The sequence below is a fragment of the Corvus moneduloides genome, chromosome W (genome assembly GCF_009650955.1).
Source record: "Corvus moneduloides isolate bCorMon1 chromosome W, bCorMon1.pri, whole genome shotgun sequence".
Taxonomy (NCBI): Eukaryota; Metazoa; Chordata; class Aves; order Passeriformes; family Corvidae; genus Corvus; species Corvus moneduloides.
The window spans coordinates 5,554,121-5,574,953 of NC_045510.1; the positions used below are offsets into that span (position 1 = coordinate 5,554,121).

Below are 20,833 nucleotides of genomic sequence, written 5' to 3' on the forward strand. Positions count from 1 at the left end.
GGGTAGAAAGGCTCTACAGTGGGATCTGGACAGATTGATTCGATGGGTCAAGGCCAATTGTTTGAGGTTCAACAAGGCCAAGTGCCGGGTCCTGCACTTAGATCCCGACAAACCCCATGCAACCCTATAGGTTTGGGGAAGAGTGTCTGAAAAGATGCCTGGCAGAAAAGGATGTGGGAGTGTTGGTTGACAGCCAGCTGAACATGAGCCAGTGTGTGCCCAGGTGGCCAAGAAGGCCAGTGGCATCCTGGCTTATATCAGCAATAGTGTGGCCAGCAGGACTAGGGAAGTGGTTGTCCCCTTGTACTTGGCATTGGTGAGGCTGCACTTTGAGCACTGTGTTCAGTTTTGGGCACCTCACTACAAAAAACACATTGAGGTGTTGGAGTGTGTCCAGGGAAGGGCAAAAATGCTGGGGAAGTGTCTAGAGCACAAGTCTTATGAGGAGCACCTGAGGGAACTGGGATTGTTTAGCCTGGAGAAAAGGAGGCTCAGAGGGACCTTATAGCGCTCTACAGCTACCTGAAAAGAGGTTGTAGTTATGTGGGTGTTGGTCTTTTCTCCAAAATAACAAGCAATAGTTGAGCCAGGGAAGGTTTAAAATGGATATTAGGAAAAAATTCTTTCGTGAAAAGGTTTTCAAGCATTGGAACAGGATGCCCAGGGAAGTGTTGGAGTCAGCATCCTTGGAGGTATTGAAAAGATGCGTAGATGTGTTGCTTAGGGACGTGGTTTAGTGGTGGACTTGGCAGTGTTAGGTTTGCAGGTGAACTCAGTGATCTTGAAGGTTTTTCAACCTAAATGATTCTATAATTTCTTTGAAATAAGAGGATCTGAAACTTAGTGGAATTGAAGGGCCTTTTACAATGAGTGCATAACTGAAGCATCAGGAATTGTTTTCAGGACTTGGTGTTATCTGCTTTTCCTGGCTCTGTGTGTTTTATGTATGTATGGCAACTTAAATATTGAATGTCTAGGGCTTTGAAATGTTATTCCATTCTTTAGGAACAAAACTGTGAAATTTTAAGGATAATTCTAATAAAACAGAAGGGAAACATTTTGGATTTTCTTATTATGCCATCTCAAAATTTACATACTTGTGTTCCTGTGCTTATCACAGAAACAACATACTATTGGTATAAAAAGAGGTTTGAGAAAGTTGACTATTATATGGAAGTATACTGGTCATGGCTATTACACACCCATTTTTGAAAAGGGTAGTAAGGAGTTCCCTGGGAACTACTGACCAGTCTTACCTCCATGCCCGGTAAGATCATGGAACATATCTGCCTGGAAGACATGTTTAAACATATGGAAAACAGGGAGGTGATTAGAGACAGCCAACATGGCTTCAGCAAGGGCAAGTTGTGCCTGACTAATCTAGTCGCCTTCTATGATGGGGTGACTGCATCGGTGGACAAGGGAAGAGCAACTGATGTTATCTATTGTGGACTTATTCTCGCCTCTAAATTGGAGAGACGGGTTTGATAGATGGACTGTTAGATGGATAAGGAATTGGCTAATGGCTGCATTCAAAGTCAACAGCTCTATGTCCAGGTAGAAACCAGTAATGAGTGGTGTCCCTTAAGGGTCCATACTGGAACCAGTAGTGTTCATTGTCAACAAAATAGTACTGTTGACACACCTGAAGAACAGGATGCCATCCAGAGGGACCAAGACAGGCTCAAGAAGGGGGCCCATGGGAATCTCATGAGGTTTAACATGACCAAGTACAAGGTGCTGCACTTGGGTCAGAGCAAACCCCAGTATCAATACAGGCTGGGGGATGAACAGATTGAGAGCAGCCCTGCAGAGAAGGACTTGGGGGTGCTGGTGGATGAGAAGCTGGACATGAGCCAGCCACATGCACTGGCAGCCCAGAAAGCCAATTATATCCTGGGCTGCATCAAAAGAAGTGTGGACAGCAGGTCAAGGGAGGTGATTCTGCCCCTCTACTCTGCTCTCGTGAGACCCCACCTGCAGTGCTGCATCCAGCTCTGAGGTCCCTAGCACAGGAAAGACATTGACCTGTTGGAGCGAGTCTAGACAAGGCCAGAAAGATGATTAGAGGGATGGAGCACCTCTTCTACAAGGAAAGGCTGAGAGAATTGGGATTATTCAGCCTGGAGAAGAGAAGGCTTTTGGGTGACCTAATTGCAGCCTTCCAGTACCTGAAGGGAGCTTGCAGGTAACATGGGGCAAGACTATTTACAAGAGCATGTAGTGACAGGACAAGGGGGAATGGGTTAAATTGAGAGTAGGTTTAGATTAGATATTAGGAAAAAATTCTTTACTGTGAGGGTGGTGAGGAATTGGAACAGTTTGCCCAGAGAAGTTGTGGATACCTGTGGATACAAAAATACAGCTAGCAAGAATTTCTCTTGCTTCTTTCCAGTGTCGTGAGATACTTTTCTCTCTCATGGAAGATAGTAGCAGAGTTCTATAAACTATGAACACCTGCGACCTTGCAGAGATTTGTTTATGGTACAGTAGAAAAATATTTTGAAAATGGATGTTTTAGGATTTTAGCCAATCACTCCAAGGGGTGGCTGATCCTTTGACCAATTAGACTATGAAGAAAAAGTCTATAAAAGAGTTTGTAAAATAATTAAATAGATCAATCTTGCTGCACAATTCCTGCCTTTTGGATCTCTCCTCCCTATGGCTGGGGGATACCGTAATAGATGCCTCATCCCTGGAGGTGTTCAAGGCCAGGTTGGATGGGGCTATGTGCAACATGGTCTAGTTGAAGGTGTCGCTGCCTGTGGCAGGGGGTTGGAACTAGATGATCTTCAAGGTCCCCTTCCAACCCAAACAATTCTATGATTCTATGATAGTGGGATTGAGTGCACCTGCAACAAGTTTATGGATGATACCAAGCTGAACAGAGCAGTTGATTCACTTGTGGGAAGGGATGCCATCCAGAGGGACCCTGAAAGGCTGAGTCCATGTGAGCCTCATAAAGTTCAACAAGGCCAAGTACAAGGTCCTGCACCTGTGTCAGGGCAATCCCCAGTATCAATACAGACTGGGGGATGAATGGATTGAGAGCAGCCCTGCAGAGAAGGACTTGGTACTGGTGAATGAAAAATTGAATATGAGTTGACAATGTGTGCTTGTGGCCCAGAAAGCCAATTGTATCCTGGGCTGAATCAAAAAAGTGTGGCCAGCAGGTCAAGAGAGGTGATTCTGTCTGCTCTAATGAGACCCCACCTGGAGTACTGCATCCAGCTCTGAGGTCCCCAGTATAAGAAAGATGTGGACCTGTTGGAGTGGGTCCAGAGGAGGGCCATGAAAATAAAATCAGAGGACTGGAACATCTCTCCTATGATGACAGGCTGAGAGAGTTGGGGTTGTTCAGCCTGGAGAAGAGAAGGCTCTGGGGAGACCTTATTGCTGCTTTTCAATATATAAAAGGAGCTTATATGAAAAGACAAAGAGAGACTTTTTACCAGGGTCTGTATTGACAGGACTAAGGGCAATGGTTTTAAACTGAAAGAGGGTAGGTTTAGATTTGACATCAGGAAGAAATTTCCTATGATGAGGGTTGTGAGGCACTTGAATAGGTTGCCCAGAGAAGCTGTGGATTCCCCATCATTGAAAAGTGTTCATGGTCAGTTTGGATGGGGCTTTGAGCAACCTGATTTAATGAAAGATGTCCATAGCAGGGGATAGAAGAATTGGATTTAAATTATCTTTAAAGGCTGATCATTCTATGATTCTGTTGTTTGTAGTCAGTTAGAAATCTGTTTTCTTTCTTATGACATGTTCAGTAGCAAGCAAAAATAGTTCTTCTTTGGCAATTTATTTGTTTGAAAATCATATTTCCTGCTATAACAAATAGCAATACAAATGACAATGAGTGGCTGTCCAGTAGTACCAGCCTTCAAACAAAGGAAAACTTGAACTGCAAGTATACCTAGCTGCTGCTTGATTTGTAATTGCATTTATGATGCTTTTTGCTCTCTTCAAGGTGTTTTAAAAGGCAGTGACCAAATTGAACTGTTTTGTGTAGCTTTTTTTCATCATATTTTTTTAAGTGACTGAAGCTTTTCACTTAATTGTGCAAATTTAAATGTTATGATTTATAAGCAGAAAGTGAAATTAACTGTGTGGTTAAACATGAGCAGTATTATTTTACCATTTTCAACTAACTTTTTAACTTCATTAGCAGTTGGTTTTATTCTGTAAGGATGCCTTAAAATGGAATTGCGATTCATTAAAATTAAATACATTATTTGCATGCAAAATAAAGTCATTTTCATTGTGCCCAAGAACCAGATTTTTCATCTCATTTATTCAGAATAAAACTTTTCAGAGACTATTATAATTTTTTTTTAAAGTAAGACTTGAGCAAGAATGAGTATTTGAATGTATGTTCAAATTGCTGTGGAAAATTAGAACCAACTCTGCAGAGGAGTTCCTCTTAACAGGAAGAGATTAGCATTTCTATAATACTACTAACTTTGACAAGATAAATTGTGAATGCAGACTGACCTCCTTAATCAGGTTAAATCATCACAGAAGTTAAATTTGACAAAAGATACTGTGAAACTCTGCTAAGACTTTCATGAAGAATGAAAGTCTTGAGGTGGGACAAGCTGCTGAAGGAATTATACATCTTGTTTTTAATAGAGTTATTATTACATCTTCAGCATTAGTAATTTTATATACTGTTTTTATTGGTTTTTAAGACTCATTATGTGACTTCATTGATGAGATTGCTATTTGTGTCTTTTGGATCTCTATCATACATAGGCTGTTCTTTGAGCTTTCATTGTTCCTAGAGACATATTTCTTTGGTCATTGTCACTAATCTAAGGATGGATGTTGTTTTCTGCAGCTGATTTTTCTTTTTTTAGATGTTGCTTTTAAGCATGCTTCTGATGTGTATATTGCCATATAAATGAAGAGTACTATAACTGGTAATTAATCCAGAAATTTATTTTGGAATTAGCTAACATTCATGAGAATTTTAATCAGGCAACCCACTAAATATCACTTTAGGAATGAATATGCATATTGTAACATGCTAAAATAAAGATGATAATATACATTTATCACCAATGTAATGTCATAATGTTCATGTTTCTTCGTATGTTGTATTCACAAATGTTAAGTTACTGTTTGGGTTTATTTAACTCAATAGAATAAAACTTGTGTAACACTGTTTTAGTGGGTTGAAACTGTCAAATAGCTTACATGACTGTTTATCAGAGCAACTGCCATTTACCAGAAGGAATCTTCCTGTGCAAGTTAGATTACAAAAATGAGGAAGGGTAAAAAGTATATTTAATCTATTATCTGCTTTAAAGAGTATCACTTCTCTTGCTGTCACCTTTGCATATAATTTTTCTTGTACTAAAAAGGAATGTTAGAAAAATGTTGTTGCTACCATGTGCCTTTAAAAACACTTAAAGATATCTGTAAGTGCAGAGGGAAGTGAAATTTCCTTCAGATGACAACACAGGTTAGGGAAAACAAATGCTCTGAAGAATTTTGATCAACCACCACTCATGTTTCCACTGAATTCTTCCTACTGGGGTGAGAGAGTTATGTTTACCATTCTGCAGAGAGCAACAAGGTAGCAAAAGTATATACTATTAGGTGACATTGCTCTTTCAGAGCTGATTTAGAGTTTCAACAAGCAAGTTTTACTTTTGATGTTCTGTGTAGCAATGCCTAAAATAGTTCTTTTGGCTTAAGAAAACTAGTTTTAGAAACTACTATTATGAAAGCAACCTTATACAAAATATTGAAAGTGTTCCACTACTTTTCAGTGTGGTTTTTTTTTTTTCTTTTTCCAGGGCAATGTAGGATTCTTTATACCCTAATTTGAATAAGGTGCACTAAGCTGTATTTTAGAAATTAATGTATCTTACATTAATATATAATAATAATATATTGCCTTTTTAAAGCATGCAGCTCTTGTCCAAAGTAGAATTTTGAGTATGTACTTGTTTAATGTTCTGTTTGTATCTGTGTACAGAAAGCATAGAAACAATGTTGGACCAAGCAAACCTATTTCTCAGCCACGAAGAAACATTGTAGGCTGCAGAATACAGCATGGCTGGAGAGAAGGGAGTGGACCTGTAACACAATGGAAGGGCACAGTTCTTGATCAAGTTCCTGTAAATCCCTCCCTCTATCTTATAAAGTATGATGGATTTGATTGTGTGTATGGACTAGAACTGCACAAAGACGAAAGAGTTTCAGCACTTGAAGTCCTTCCAGACAGAGTTGGTAAGAGGTTTTTTCTATATATGCATATGTTGTCAGAACATTTAAACTTTATTAAATTACTTTTCAGTACATGGCAAATACTATAAATGCTCTGTTCAGTTTTTATTTTTTTTAGTTCACAAAGTTTTGATGATAGCAGAGAGATTAGTGCTGTCTCTTGTCTTTAAATGGTATGCAGAAAACTGTGGGTTTTCTTTTTGAGAGTCTTATCCCTAATGACATGTAGTGTCGATATTTCTATTAAAATTTAAACTCTGAGCCAGCTGAGAAATGTCCTGGCTATGCTGTCTTGTGTTTGTTTGACAGTAATTATGTGTTTGGTTGGTTTTTTTTTTTTTCATGTGCTTTCCCTAGGTATTAATACAAGCGGAGGGAAAAAAAGCATTTTCTAAGTTAAATAACTTGACTAGTAACAAGGCTTTGTTGTTTTTCTATAATTAGCACTGAATTGTTAAACTGCAGATGTTTCCAAACTGTAAAGTTCAAAGTTTACCCTAATAATTACTTATTTCTGAATGGAATAAATTCTTGGCTTTCCTGACTGCAAAGAAATCAGTAGCAGTCTCTAGAATAGGGTTAGGGGTAACCAAACCTAACACCTTCATTACTAACTTCATACAGCTGCTCTGTGATTTAGCCTCTCTTCCTTCCCTCCTCCCCCCCTTCAATACAAATATTTAAAATACAGATGCTATTCCTTGCTGTGGCTTATATTGGTCTCCCTTTACCTTGCATTATGATAGTTTGATGGGGGGGGTGCAATGATGGAAAATGTCAACAAAGAGTTTAAACATGTTAAAATAATTCTTCAAGTTCTGCTGTTCTTTGGTCTTCAACTCTCTGAAATGGACATTATTTGGTTTTTATGTGAATTGACTAACTTTCAAATTAATTTATTCATGAATCTGGATAAAGATTATTTTTTGTAAAGACTTATTTCTGTACTTTTTGAATGGACATACTTATGAACTGCTACCATTTCAGCTTCATCTCGAATTAGTGATGCCCACCTGGCAGACACAATGATTGGCAAAGCTGTGGAACATATGTTTGAGACAGAGGATGGCTCAAAAGATGAATGGAGGGGGATGGTCTTGGCTCGAGCTCCTATTATGAACACATGGTTTTATATTACCTACGAGAAAGATCCTGTGTTGTATATGTACCAACTCTTAGATGACTATAAAGAAGGTGACCTTCGCATTATGCCCGATTCCAGTAAGTAGAGCGGTTGCTTTTTTCTTCTGAAAAGTGGCATCTCTCTGTATTATTGTACAGCTTATGGGTTATGTATGGAAAAGAGAGTTAACAAACAAGTATCTTTTTTCAGCATCAAAACTGGCAAAGGTTACAGCACAACTGAAAAAACATCTGTATTAAACAATTTCTGAAATATTTTCCTTGAGTTGGTGGTGAAATATGCAATAAATACTGGAAAATCCTTTTCCGTTATAATTTCTTATTCTGATATACATACTGTTATGAAGAGATTACACTTAGATTTTTTTTTTTACACAGACAAACTAGAATCCTTCCATTGTTATTTTCTTATAGAAGTGTCACAAATCAAGGAGTTGTATTTTTGAAGCACTTGTTATAAAAATAATATTTTGGGGCTAACCAAAATAGGTTAATTTAGTTTGGGTAAGCATCTTCAGTTTGGAAAGCTTTTGAATAGTTTCTTGGAGGAAAGAAGCACTAATCTTTTGAAAACTCGTTTTCTCTCACATTTAAACTTATAAACAGGAAAAAATTTCAATAGGTTAGGAGGAATATTTTTTCTTCATTTTTTAAAGTGAAAGTTATTGGCTTTTTTCCTATAAATATTTTTGCAGAATTAGTGTTGTTCAAGGGACTTTAGCTAATATAAAAAAAAAAAAGAAGAAAAAAGTTTGTCAATAATATTGTACTCTCATTTCTGTCCTGTGCCTCAAAAGTGCTTCTCTGACAGAGAGGCAATTTTGGCTTTAAAGGAAATCATTAATTTGATAGCCAAACAGTAATTATGCAGTGCACTACATAAATATTATTTAAAATTAATTCATAGAGTTTCTGAGACTGTCTTCCTTCAGATCTAGCACTGGCTGAGTAAACAAGTGGCACTTATTTGCATAACCTCTGTAGTAATCCTATGGTTTTAGATTTTTTCCAGCCTAACAAAAAGAAACTTATCTGTGGCCTGAGAGGGAGCCACAAATGTTTATGGAAAAACTGACTTTCCTATCGTAAAAAAACCAAAGCAAGCTCTTTCAGACTTGGCACCCCAAAATACCTTGCAATTACTTTTTAAATTCTGCTTTGCTTTCTTCTTTCTTAGAAAAATAAGTAAAAATACTTATGCTTTTAATATTTAAGAATAAAGTTTGTAATGTGTTCTTTTTTCCTATCTATTGTGGGTCCCTTCCAACTCAGGATATTCTATGATTCTATGATTACTTACCTCTGTTTCTAAGACACTCCAAACTATGAGCTACCTTCCCTGAATTTGGATCCTTTACAGACAACACGAATTGTGTCTTAAAGGATACTTCTGGGTAGATTTTTCTAGAAAAGCAAATAATAAAATTAAACTTCTCAACAGTATCCATTCTAGTGTGAAACTGAAAACTCCTTTTAACACCATTATTGATTAAAGAGGTTACACTTAGGTTGGAAGATGTGGTTTTGTTGCAATGACATTTGCATTGACATTATGGATAGTGCGTGAGTTCTAGTACACCTGCCTTTCTGTTAAATATACTCAGTGCCTTGTTCTGCTGGGGGCTCAAATTCAATTATCTACAAACATTTTTTGTAATTGGTGTGTAGACCTTCATGTCAAAAGATTTACTTTTCTAACCAATTGAAGTGCTAATTTTTAATTCATAAAAGTGAAGACTGTATTACTTAAAAAAATAAAATCTGTGACTACTCTCTAGAAGCATGGCAATAGTTAGGCATTTGTCTAAACAACTCGTTTTAGACATACTTTGCATTTTAAACTTGACTGTTTCTTAAATAGAAGTCTGCAGTTTTGTATATTGGGAAAAAATCCATAAATGTCTACCAAAGTACATTGTATTTTCATATTACAGATGATTCACCTCCTGCAGAACGAGAACCAGGTGAAGTTGTAGACAGCCTGGTAGGCAAACAAGTGGAATATGCCAAAGAAGATGGCTCAAAACGGACTGGCATGGTCATTCATCAAGTTGAAGCTAAACCATCTGTCTATTTCATCAAGTTTGATGATGATTTCCATATTTATGTCTATGATTTGGTGAAGACATCCTAGACGTCATCATGAACTTCTGCCAAATTTGTGGAAGTATTAAATGTAAAATTTGTAGACACAGACTTGACTGTTTTTCAGTTGAATGAAAGCTTAAATGTCCCTGCGAACCCACAATCTCTGCCAGCAACTCTGTTTTGTTCTGAATAATACAAATTTATGTGAACATGACACATCTTTTGCAAGAGAGCTCCTTTTCTTGAAGGAAATCAATATATTTGGGTGGTAGGGAGTTAAAAGCAAAGAAGAGTTGCAAATTCAAGCTGTGTGAAGTCAATCTAGTATTGTAATCTAGATTTTTTCTTAGATTAACTTTTTCTTCAACCTTGCATCACCTGTTCAACTGCCACATGCAAGTGTAGTTTGCTATTTTCCATATGCCTTCTTTTACAACATTAAATTTAATTTCTTGGCTACTGGCAGTCCTTGTTTTCTGGGTTGGGACAGAGGTGACTTTTCTGAAAGGTTTAAACAGTTTGTGCAGCAGTAAGGAGTGTCTAACCCAAGTAACATCAATTTACTGTGTTTCTACTCTGTTTCAAATTAAGTTTTTTAAGAACTTGCAGTACATGAAAATACTTGTGCGTTTTTACTCGTCACAGGGCAGTAGGATATCGTGTTTGACTTATGCACCTTTCAGTGAAAAGGCTTTAAACTATAAAAATATATTTAATCTGTATATCCAGTTAATTAGAAAATGCAGGTTAAGAGCCTGTGTTTACAAGTTGTAGGAACCAGTAAAATACCCACAACAAAGCTGCCTTTAATCCTAAATGTTATGCTCTGTTTTGTTATACACATTTCATAGCAGAATACAAGTGCTTGGTGCCACAAGTTTAACAGTATATAATGCTACTTAGCAGACTTTGGACTACACATTGGCAATTAGTAGTCTCATTTAATATCAGAACCTAGCAACCTGGATGTTTGTGTGTGGACTTAGAAACCTAGTATTAGTTAATCTTTTACATGGTAAATACAAGTTTATGGGGGAGGGGGTCCTTTTACACTGAGGACCTCCTTTAGAGAAGGAGAAGCATTTGTTGCCTTCTCCTCAGTCTGCTGTATTCCTTTGTTTTGTTTTGTGTTGGGGTTTGCTATTGTTTTAAACATTTTGGTTCAAGAAGGCATCATGTCAATGTATTCTATTTTTGGCTTTTTCATGTAAGGAGTGTCCAGACAAATCTACGGTTTAAACCTGTTGTTGCCTTTTGTGGTGTACTTGCTTTGAGGTATGCCATTAACATAAATTTCATTCTATGAACACTAGTTTTGCATGCCAGTGGTGTACTATCAAATGAGAGCTATAGGCTGCCTCAGTGGTTCAGTCATCTGCATTAGATTGTGGATGAAAATAACAGCCCACAACAGCAGAATCCTTTTAGTTTTAATCTTGCAAGATAGTTGTAAATCAAGGTTAGTGTATTTGGGTTTTTTTAAGAATAGCAACTTTTAAAAGCATCATAATCATACTGAGGATCAGCACAGCAACAAAATTTTCATGTTGAAGCAGAACTCTACAAGCTTCAAACCACTGCTTCACAGAAATACAGTATGTGAAGAATGTGAATACAGTCAACCCTATTGATGGAAAGAAGGAATACATAGATATCCAACCTTATGATGTTAGTGGAAGGATGCAGGAGAGATACTGCTAATCAGAGATCAGAGGTCTGACCTCTATTGTGGGTATTCTTAATATCAAAGACTCAGTGGCTTAAGTCCTTTTCTGTCCATTTTTTTTGCCTGATTTCATACTTTAGCCTTAAGGCTTGTGCCTCATTATGCTGTTAAATGGTAATACTGTATAAATATGGTATCTTAATTCTTTGTCCCTTGCTACTATATTGCATTATGTCCTGTATTTCATCATGGGCAACCAAAGGCAGGCTATTGTCTTTCAGTTCACAACTTCTCAATCTAGTCTTTAAGCACCGAGTCAGTAAATTTTCATTGTGTTTTGAACAAAACGAGCAGATTTGCAACACAGAGCTTTCATCCTGCAGATCTGTTATGTGCTTTCTATTGACTCTTAAGAGTCCTGCATGTAAATCTCAAAGCTGAGCCTGGCTCCATGAGCCCAAGTTGATATTTGTGGCACAAGAATGAGTGTATTGATTACACACAAAATACACGAATAACTTAGTACAATGAATTTTGGGCTTTACATCTAAGGATGTAACAGCAAGGTTTGTTTTGAAATATTTGAGGTTTAGCTCTACTGGAACATTTTTAGCATTTGGCTTGCATTTGTGGGTTTTTATGTGAGCCACTCTAATACACCACATATTTTGCTAATTAGAATATAATCTATACAGTATATACTGTCAAATTTTATGGTTGTTTTTAGATGTCCCCATTGTCTGTTGCATGGGTTTTTTCTTTTCATCTTTTTTTTTCTTAAGGTTTGTGTGGAGGGGTGTTTTTGGTTTTGTGGTTGTTTTTTTTAATAGCTTAAACCACCTTTTTGAGACTTGAGACTAATTCCACTCCCTGCCATCTGCTTTGGGCTTATTTTAGGCTCATGTTTCAGATCTGCATGCAGTGCTTGCATTACCCTAGTAACTACATGTTGGTCCCTTGTTCTAGGGGTTCAACATTACTTTCCAAATTTATCATAGGTCTTGTGATGACACAAGCCATGGATCATTGTATAAAAGTTATTGGCCTCTCATTTACCTGCTGTAGTATTGTTGTATATTGTGTGTGCATGATGTCAAGCTGCCATGGAAAACTTTTTAAAAGGAAAAAAAACCACCTTAAATGCAGACCATCCTTTTTTGCATGCTTAGAAGGTTAGAACATTCAATGTAACAAACTGAAGTTGCATGTTATAATGTTTAGGTTTGGGGTTTGTTCTGTTTTTATTTTGTGTTCAGTTTTTTGTGAATTTCCTTATTGTGCTGTTTGAATGGTTGTTAATAGGATTAAATGCACTGGTGAGGCAAACATAGTTCCAACAAAAGGTAATTTTCCAGTTGTATGTGTCATACAGCATTTGAAGGGACCATGTATTCTGTTCAAGAATAAATAAAATCATAATTGATAAGTAAAACACTGAATTTTTTTTCTTTTGAATGCCAAACCCTAAATTAAGTGGGACTACATAAAGACTGAAATACTTTGGGGAAAATCCTATTTATTACAATAGGTATACATCTTCTTTAAATTAATTCTTTAAAATGGAGGATTTATCTTCAAATAGAATAAATTACAGTTTATTCAGGGAAAAATAATTATGGTAAAAAACAGTTTCTGGTTCCTTGAAAATGTTGTGCATTTTGTATTTTATATCATTAGTGCAATTTGAATGGTTCTTGGTATGTGTATAGTTCAAAGGTCTTCGTGTTCACATTTTAAAATTAGGTAGTGACTTCATCTTTAGAGCTTGGTTTCATTATTTTTATTTTCTTTGCATTTAGAAGTATGAACACTTTAAATCTGTTACTTAATTCTGTAAGTAATTTTTATAATTATGATGTAACTCTATCCTTAAAACATTTAAAATAAATCCTTTATGTGCAACTCATGACTTTAAATTTTATTCTCATGAGCAAAATGTAGTGATGTGACTTCAGACTGCAAAGAAGCAGTTTCTTCAGTATTTTAATTTAAAAACGCTTAGTATTTTAAAGTTGGGCCATGTGTGCTGGTATAATACTTTCCCCTATGAAATAAGTTTGCTTGCTAAGTCAATTTTTTTTTTCCCATGTAAGTATGAATGTCAATAAGATGGAATTTCACTGAGGTAAAGCATAATGCTTAAATTGTATTTCACCAAAAAATAGAAAAATTCCCCCTCAGGGGTTTATGCAAGTCTGTGAGGAAGTGTCTTATTTCCAGAACACACTAGCTCACACTGTAAGCAGTAGTTCAGCAGCAGGGAACAGTAGAAGTATTTGTCAGTGTTTAGCTGATAAATTTGACTACTTTGAATTAATGGGCTTAACTAAAATTGGAATTTTATTTTACTCACTAAATTTAAAAAAAAAAGAAAAAGTAGAATTTATCCAAAAATAGACATGATGAGCAGTGAAGAGAATAATAGCACAATGCTGTGAATTTCCTTGAGGCACATTAGGTATTTCATACTAATCCATGAACACTTATTTTATGTTGTTTTAGGTAAATTACCAAGCTTGACTTTGAATACTGAAATCTGATTGTAGGGGGAAAAAATCTTATAGGAATAGCCCAAAATATATTTTTGACACCAAGTTGCCGACACCTCTGGACAGTGGGAAGGAGTGCACCCTCAGCAAGTGCATAGATGATGCAAAACTGGCAGGAGTGGCTGCTACACCAGAGCGTTGTGCTGCCATCAAGAGGTACCTTGATAGGCTGGAGAAATGGACTGACAGGAACCTCATGAATTTCAATAAGGGAAAGTGCCAGGTCCCACACCTGGGAAAAAACAACCCCATGCACCAGTACATGATGGGGGCTCACCAACTGGAAAGCAGCTTTGTGGTAAAGGACTGTATGTGTGTAGTGTCCTAGTGGACACCAAGCTAAACATGAGCCAGCAATGTGTCTTTGTGGCAAAGAAGGCTAACAGCATCCTGGACTGCATTGGGCTATTGTTGCCAGAAAGTTGAGGAAGGTGATCCTTCTCCTTTACTCAGCACTGGTGAGGCTGCATCTAAAGTACCATGTCCAGTTCTGGGCCCTCCAGTATGAGAGTCATGGACTTTATGGAGAGACACCAGTGAAGAGTCACAAAGATGATTAAAGGACTGGAGCATCTCTTATGAGGAGAGGCTGTGTCACCTGGCTTTATGGGGACAGAGGTTCTTTTGGAAATCCTTGGCAGAATGATGATGAAACTAAGTTGTAGTTACAATTAAAGTTTTATTTTTTACCAGACTTTTATGATCAGCATAGAATGGTATGATCAGGGTAGAATAGGTGTTTTAATAAACAGAATCAGTGTAGCACAATTTTATAAGTAGCATAGCACAGAATTTCAAGGCATAGCTTAGCTTATGGTTTCTAATCACCTGGATCCTCTGCATGTCAGGTCAATACATGACTTTCCATATCAATATAACAATCATAATCTAGGCTTGAAAGATGTAAAAGAATTTGAGTCACTAAATCCTCAGTAGAAGCAGATGATGTTGGAGGCATCCCTGACCACTGGAGGATCACAAGTTTTGCTGTCCAGCAGCTGTTTCAGTCCAAGTCCCACTTAAGACTTTTAACTGCTTGATTTTATAGGCAGTGATATGTGTGCTGCTAAGCTTCCCTGTTCTGTGTCAGGGTCACAACCATCTCATTGGCCAGGTGCCTGGGACCTTCAAGGCCAGTAAGTAGGAGAGTAGTTAGCCTGGCACCTGGGAACCTGGAGACTGATAGGAAAGGGGAGAGGTCTGCCTAGTGCGCAGGACCTTCAAGGCCTGCTGAGGGAAAAGGGGGACTGATATGTGCCCAGTTCAGTCACAGAGAATGGCTATTTGCTTAATGGCATTAGTTATGTTAACCATATTACCAGGGGTCAGGAGTAGGTGGTCACACTGAGAGTGCTGGGAGTGTTTAGCCTGGAGAAGACTCAGAGAGGTTCTCATCACTGCGTACAAATACCTGATGGGAAGGAATGAAGAAGAGGGAGACATGCTCTTCTCAGTAGTGCCTAGTGACAGGTCAAGAGCCAATGGGCACAAGCTAAAACACAAGAGTTTCCATCTCAACATCAAAAAAATCATTTTTTTACTGTAAAGGTGACTGAGCACTGCAACATTTTGCCCGGAGATGTTGTGGAGTCTCCCTCCTTGAAGAACTGTCTGGACATGGTCCTGAGCAACTGGCTCCAGATGACTCTGCTGGGGATGGGGGGAGAAGGTGTGGACTAGGTTCCAGCCTCAACCATTCTATGATTTTTAGGATTGACAGCCTGGGAGAAGTTATCAAGCTTCTAAGCATTCTTTTCAGGCTTTACTCTTCCCATTTTACTAGTTTACTGCTCTGAATTCCTCATTTCCTCTTCCAGATTTGGAGTATAGCAGCAGTATATGTACAACAATGTAGCTGAGGTCCCACTGGTGTCAATAAGCTGGTATATACGTAACACTAAACTATTCCGCTTGGATGTTAATTACTGCTTTGTGTTGCATGTCCCTCTTAATCATTGTCATGATTTACATAACTTCATTTGAGCAAAAAATGTAAATGGCCTTCGTACTATGACAATTTAAATACCTATATATTTTGGTGCTTTTCTCTCCAAATAATACTTACGTTTACTTGCAAAAGTCACTCCATTGAATACAAATCATTTTTTTTAACATCTCCATGCTTTTTGGTGTTGCACTGTTACTCTGGTCCTACCAGACTACCCTGTTCAAAGTTGACTCTGGTAATGAATACTGACATATATGCACCTCTGAGCAACCTTCTTCTTTTTTCTTTAGCGTGTTCCACCTGGGCCTGACATTTGAGAGACATATTTTTGTTAAATTAAGATAAACACCACAAGTTAAAGCACAGTTCATCCTACTTTAAATGCACATTCAAGTTAAATCAATGAAAATTTACATAGCCACTGTTTGGGGAGGGGAGAGATCTAACAACACTTGTGTGAAAGACAGCTCTGAAAGGACATCTAATCCTTTAAATATGTGTAAGGAAATACAAGATCCTTATGCATTTTGCACAAAGAGTTTGGACTGCTGATTTTTAATTCTGAAGAACTATATACATGTGGTATATACCTTTTAACTGGATTCTGAGATGTCTTCTTAAATTATCCTTATGAACATTTTGATCTACAAATGGAGCTGTGCTGGGAATGGTTTGTTGTGTTCTTGACAAAGCTTCTAATTAATTGGGTTTTGCAGTACTGACTTCTAGCCATTTTTAACTTAGAAAAGCAGTTATCTAACTTAAATGTTTATGAATTTAATGATTTAGAAAATAAAGTAACATTTTAAGCTATTACAGCAAACAATGTTAATAGGAGAAACAGTACAAAACAAATCTACTATATGATTCAGAGATCATTCTCAAAAGTATTGAGAAATAGGGCAACAACAAGTTATGCAAGTGTCTATTTTTGCTACATTACCCCTGTACTAGTTTGAAAATTACCCAGCGGGAGACTCCAAGTCAGAACTACAATTTAATAGGAAAATTAAAAACAAAGGCAGAAAACACTGGCTTAAACTGTCAGTCAGGATACAACCTGACACCCTGTTGGTCAGGGTGATGGTAGCAGTCTGATTAAATGGTGGCTGCAGTCCTCCTGAAGTGGTGGATGTGGTTCTGTTGAAGTGGTGATCCTATAGAAAGGTGTGGTCTTCCTCTGAAGGTCCAGTGGTGGCTATGTAGTTCATGTCCTCTGGGAATCCAGTAGGAAAGGTTGGCTGTGGTGTTCCAAACCTCAGATTATATCCAGGTAGGAATGCTTGGTTCCTCCTTCTGGGTAGAGCATCTCACAATGGGCTGATGTAATTTTGTGCGTCATGCAGTGAGACTTGATGGCCCATTAACAGAAGATATCCCTCTGGAGGGAGTTATCAGGGATGTGTCATGGAAGAGATAAAGACCACTACTCCACTGTTGCTGCCTGCCCCCGAGGTGCAGCCCAGCCCCGGGACTGCCCAGACATGTCCGGACTTGTCCCTGCATGTGCCCTGAATCCCCTTTGTTCTAAGCGCGGGTAAAACTTGAAAGTAGCACGGACTCCCCCAAAGCAGAGTCCGATTGGCTGGTTACCCCGGGTCCACCCCTAGCTCTCCCCTTTCCCTTCCCCCGAATAAAAGGCCGATCCCAGCTGGCCCCGCCCCTCTTGCTCTTGCCTTCCCTTCCCTTCTGTGAACAGCCTCTCCTGTCTCTCTCGAGACTGGAGGAATATAGAAACAGGAATAAAGGCACAGAGTTTGGGCTGGATTTCTACCTCTTTGCTTCTGCTTTTGACATTAGCTTTACAGCTATCACTTGCTGCATTTCGGAGCCACTGAGGTGCTGGATTGCCTGTGCTGCCTCTCCCGGCAGCTCAGGGCTTTTCCAAAGCACAGAACAGTGAGCCAGCTGACTGAGTAAGCTGTGAGCATATCGTCATTTGGCATCCAACGTGCTATCTCTGAACCTCGGTTCTACAGAGACTTTTGGAGCGTCCCGGCAAGCCACATGTCTGCCGGAGTAAACCCTGTGTGTTCAGTGCCTGCACTCTGCAGCCTGCTGTTGCTTTTTGTGCAATAGCTAGCTCAGAGCTCCAGCCGAACCCCCTCCACACCACATGGCACGGGAACGGCTGAAAAAGCAGAAGACCCATTTTGCTGATTCTTTTCTCCGGACCTGCTTTCCTGTGGTGAATCCAGAGCTCTGGTGAGTATTTCCCCGCTGATTTGGGGGCTCGTGTCTTGTAGCTGGTTTCGGTGCAAACTTTCTCTTTATTTTTTTTCACGATTTGAGGCTGAGGAATTGTGGTGTTGCTTTTATAATGGGATCTGAAGTTTCTGCACACCACAGAGAAATATATTACCAAGTTCAGAGTTACCTTTGTTGTACTGGGCATAAATACCCTAAAACTTTAGTTCAATCTTTTGTGCGCTGGGTTTTTCAGTACTTTCCTCATCTGACCTCCGAGGACATAAGATCTTCTGAATTTTGGGATAGTATCGGAAGAAAGCTTTCATCTCTCAGACGCTCGGGAGACAAAACAGTTTCAAAATTTTTTCCTCTTCTGTTACTAAGTTACACTTTGCCAGAGAAGAACGCAGTACATGAAAAGCCACTGCAAAAACACCTGGTTAACTCCCTTATACCCTCTTCCAATCCCCGTGTCCCTGATCCCTCTTCCCCTATGCTGGAAAATACGGCTGGAGCAGCCTGCTTTTTAGCACAGGAGAGCTATCGACCTCCTGGCCCACCCGTGTCTCCTCAGCACCCTGCCTTCGACGGGAATCCGGAGCCCGTCCCAGGACCTTTCCAACCCCTTTTCTCCACTCCCTTGTCCCCAGTTTCTAGTCCACATGTTGTAAGCGCGCGAAAACAACCCTTCTTCCCTGATGTCTTTGTTCCCAGGAACAGCAATAGCCATGTCCTTGTAGCCCGGGAAAAAACCCCTCCCCCAACCCCTTTTCCCTGAGTCTATCTGTTTCCAATAATGGTGGCTGCCACGTGGCCTCATCTCCAAACTACACCTCCCACAATCCCTTTCGCCTCCACCCCACAAATCCCTTCTTGTCTTCATCCCCTCCCATGCCTGCGTCGGAACCTACCCCTGCCCTCTACCCCGCCCCCACAGCGTCATGTTTCACCCCCCTCTGTTCCCGCCCAGGAGGCCGGCACTGCTCCCGCCCCCGAGGGTAGCACTGCCCCCTCCACCCACAACCCCGCCCCCAACCCCTCCCCTCCTCCTGCTGCCTCTGCCCCTCCACTCCCCGTCCCTGCTTCCCATTTCCCGCCCCAGGTTCCCACGGTCATGTGGCTACCCCTTTACATCCAGGAACCCAAGGCTACCAGGAAGTCTCTCCACTTGTTACCACTCTCCCCCGTAGCAGCACTGGAGCGAATCCTGGCTAGACTACTTTCCCATATTCCAATATCATACATTTGTGCAAGGCAATTAAGGAGTTTGGGATGCATAGTCACTATTTTAAAAGCCTATTAAGTGCTACCTTTTCTACGCATCTGTTAGTGCCTCATGATTTGATTACAATAATGCAAACTCTTCTCACACCTGGTGATTTTGTGTTGTGGAAACAACAGTGGAAGCTAATTTTATCTGATTTATTGCAAATTCTGTGGCAAACTCCAGATAATTATCTGGATTTTGAGAATGTCATGGGTTAGATAGCATAGTCTCGGAAGTGATGTTCTCGCAAAGGAGTGCTTACAGCTTCCCCCATGACCTGATAGAACTTATCAGCTGGCCAGTTTGAATATGGACAATTCTTTAAGCCACTTAAAATTGTGACCGCCTCTCTGATACACACTTAAGAATAGACAACCCCCCCACACACAGCTCTCTCTCATTTCTGGTGCTGGGACAGGTGGCTGAGGGTCCCATGCGGGGGCCAGTGGGCCCGGCCCAGGCCCTGCTCGGGCCAGGCTGGGCTGGGCCACAGCCATCCTGGAGCCGATGGGCCCTGTTCCACCCGCGGAACACCCCCCACAGCCTTGCTGTGGACAGCGGGAGCAGCTCGGCTTCCCCCCCCCTCCACTGCAATAAGCCACATTCCAGCTGCAAGGCCGAGGTGAGATTAACCCTTTTATTGCTGTGAAGAGCTGAAAACCTGAGGAAAGAGAAAGAGGAGATGCTTAAAGCTGAAATTCTGTTGTGAAGCTATGATATATCAGAGTATCCCGTTGTAATTTCATGAAGATATTGGGGGTGGAGCGTTCAACTTGTACTTGTGAGCAAAAGCACCTGCCCTGAGATAGGCATATGCTGATGCAGCTGTAATTTCATGAGAAGTTTGGACAGGGAGAGATGGAAGCGATGAGGACTTTTGCTCCAAATGAGAAAGGAGAAAACCTCAGTTCCTAGAGATGCTCCCAGAGATAGTCATGAAGATGAGGAGGACCCTTTGCTCCCAGGGAAGGAGGAGGGCCTCTGTTCTTAGAGATTAAATGCTTCCAGAGATGGGTGAAGAAAACTTTTGTTTCTGAACGGCTCAACCTTAAAGTTGTACCCCAAAAACTTCAAGAGTGGACCCTCGAAAGCAGTTGCGGGAAAAGCTGCAAGTCGGGGGAAGGGACTCACATGCGAGCAGAGAGACCTCTTCCTAAATGGACTGAACAATATTTGGAAGTGGGCGGCTGTCTCGTTGTGATAATGTGTTCATAGCATGAGCAAGAGAGACTCTTCTTTCTAAATGGACTGAACAAGGTTATTATGGAAGTGGTAAACAGACTGAACATCTTAAGGGTTGTCTTTTTACATTGTCAGTGGGAGAAGGGAGGAAGGTGGGGGGAGGAGGAGAGTTCTGAAGGTGTGGTATAATTTGTTTTTCCTTCTTTTAGGTCTGTTAATAAACTTCTTTATATTCTTTCAAGTTTGGTGCCTGCTTTGCGTTTCTCCTAATTCTCATCTCACAGAAGATAAACAGTAATGAGTATTTTGGGCCAAACCACTACACTAAATTGGTGTTTCTGCCCGGTTACAAACCCAACCTGCTACAGACAACAATTATATCACACTAGACCATTTATCTGGTGACAATAATATGGCAAATCCTCAAAAACAAGCAATGCTTATTCCACGCCCAGTTCTTATTGAAATCACATGTGCTGCTGAAAAGGCCTTAACATTACTACCATCTCAGACTCCTACATCTCATTATACCAACGTTAAACAATTGCCAACTGAAAATA

At 39.7% G+C, this 20,833-nt stretch overlaps 1 protein-coding gene and 1 long non-coding RNA gene across 2 annotated transcripts; both read left to right on the forward strand.

Moving 5' to 3' along the window:
• The first annotated feature begins 1,959 nt into the window (after positions 1-1,959).
• LOC116437457 lies at positions 1,960-14,243 on the forward strand. The gene is made up of 3 exons (XR_004237308.1): positions 1,960-2,040; positions 3,174-3,183; positions 14,229-14,243. It is a non-coding gene; the product is annotated as an uncharacterized LOC116437457 (long non-coding RNA).
• Positions 5,858-9,856, forward strand: LOC116437456 (spindlin-Z-like). The gene is made up of 3 exons (XM_032095100.1): positions 5,858-6,243; positions 7,228-7,461; positions 9,318-9,856. Exons 1-3 carry the CDS (start codon positions 5,952-5,954, stop codon positions 9,515-9,517), a joined length of 726 nt encoding a protein of 241 aa, XP_031950991.1. The 5' UTR covers positions 5,858-5,951; the 3' UTR covers positions 9,518-9,856.
• Positions 14,244-20,833: the final 6,590 nt, after the last annotated feature.

Bases quoted from the DNA above. Each gene is read 5' to 3' on its own strand.
- LOC116437456 (XM_032095100.1), top strand. From the start codon at position 5,952: ATGTACTTGTTTAATGTTCTGTTTGTATCTGTGTACAGAAAGCATAGA. The intron at 6,244-7,227 runs GTAAGAGGTTTT...CTACCATTTCAG, and splicing joins AGTCCTTCCAGACAGAGTTG to CTTCATCTCGAATTAGTGAT. The intron at 7,462-9,317 runs GTAAGTAGAGCG...TTCATATTACAG, and splicing joins TCGCATTATGCCCGATTCCA to ATGATTCACCTCCTGCAGAA.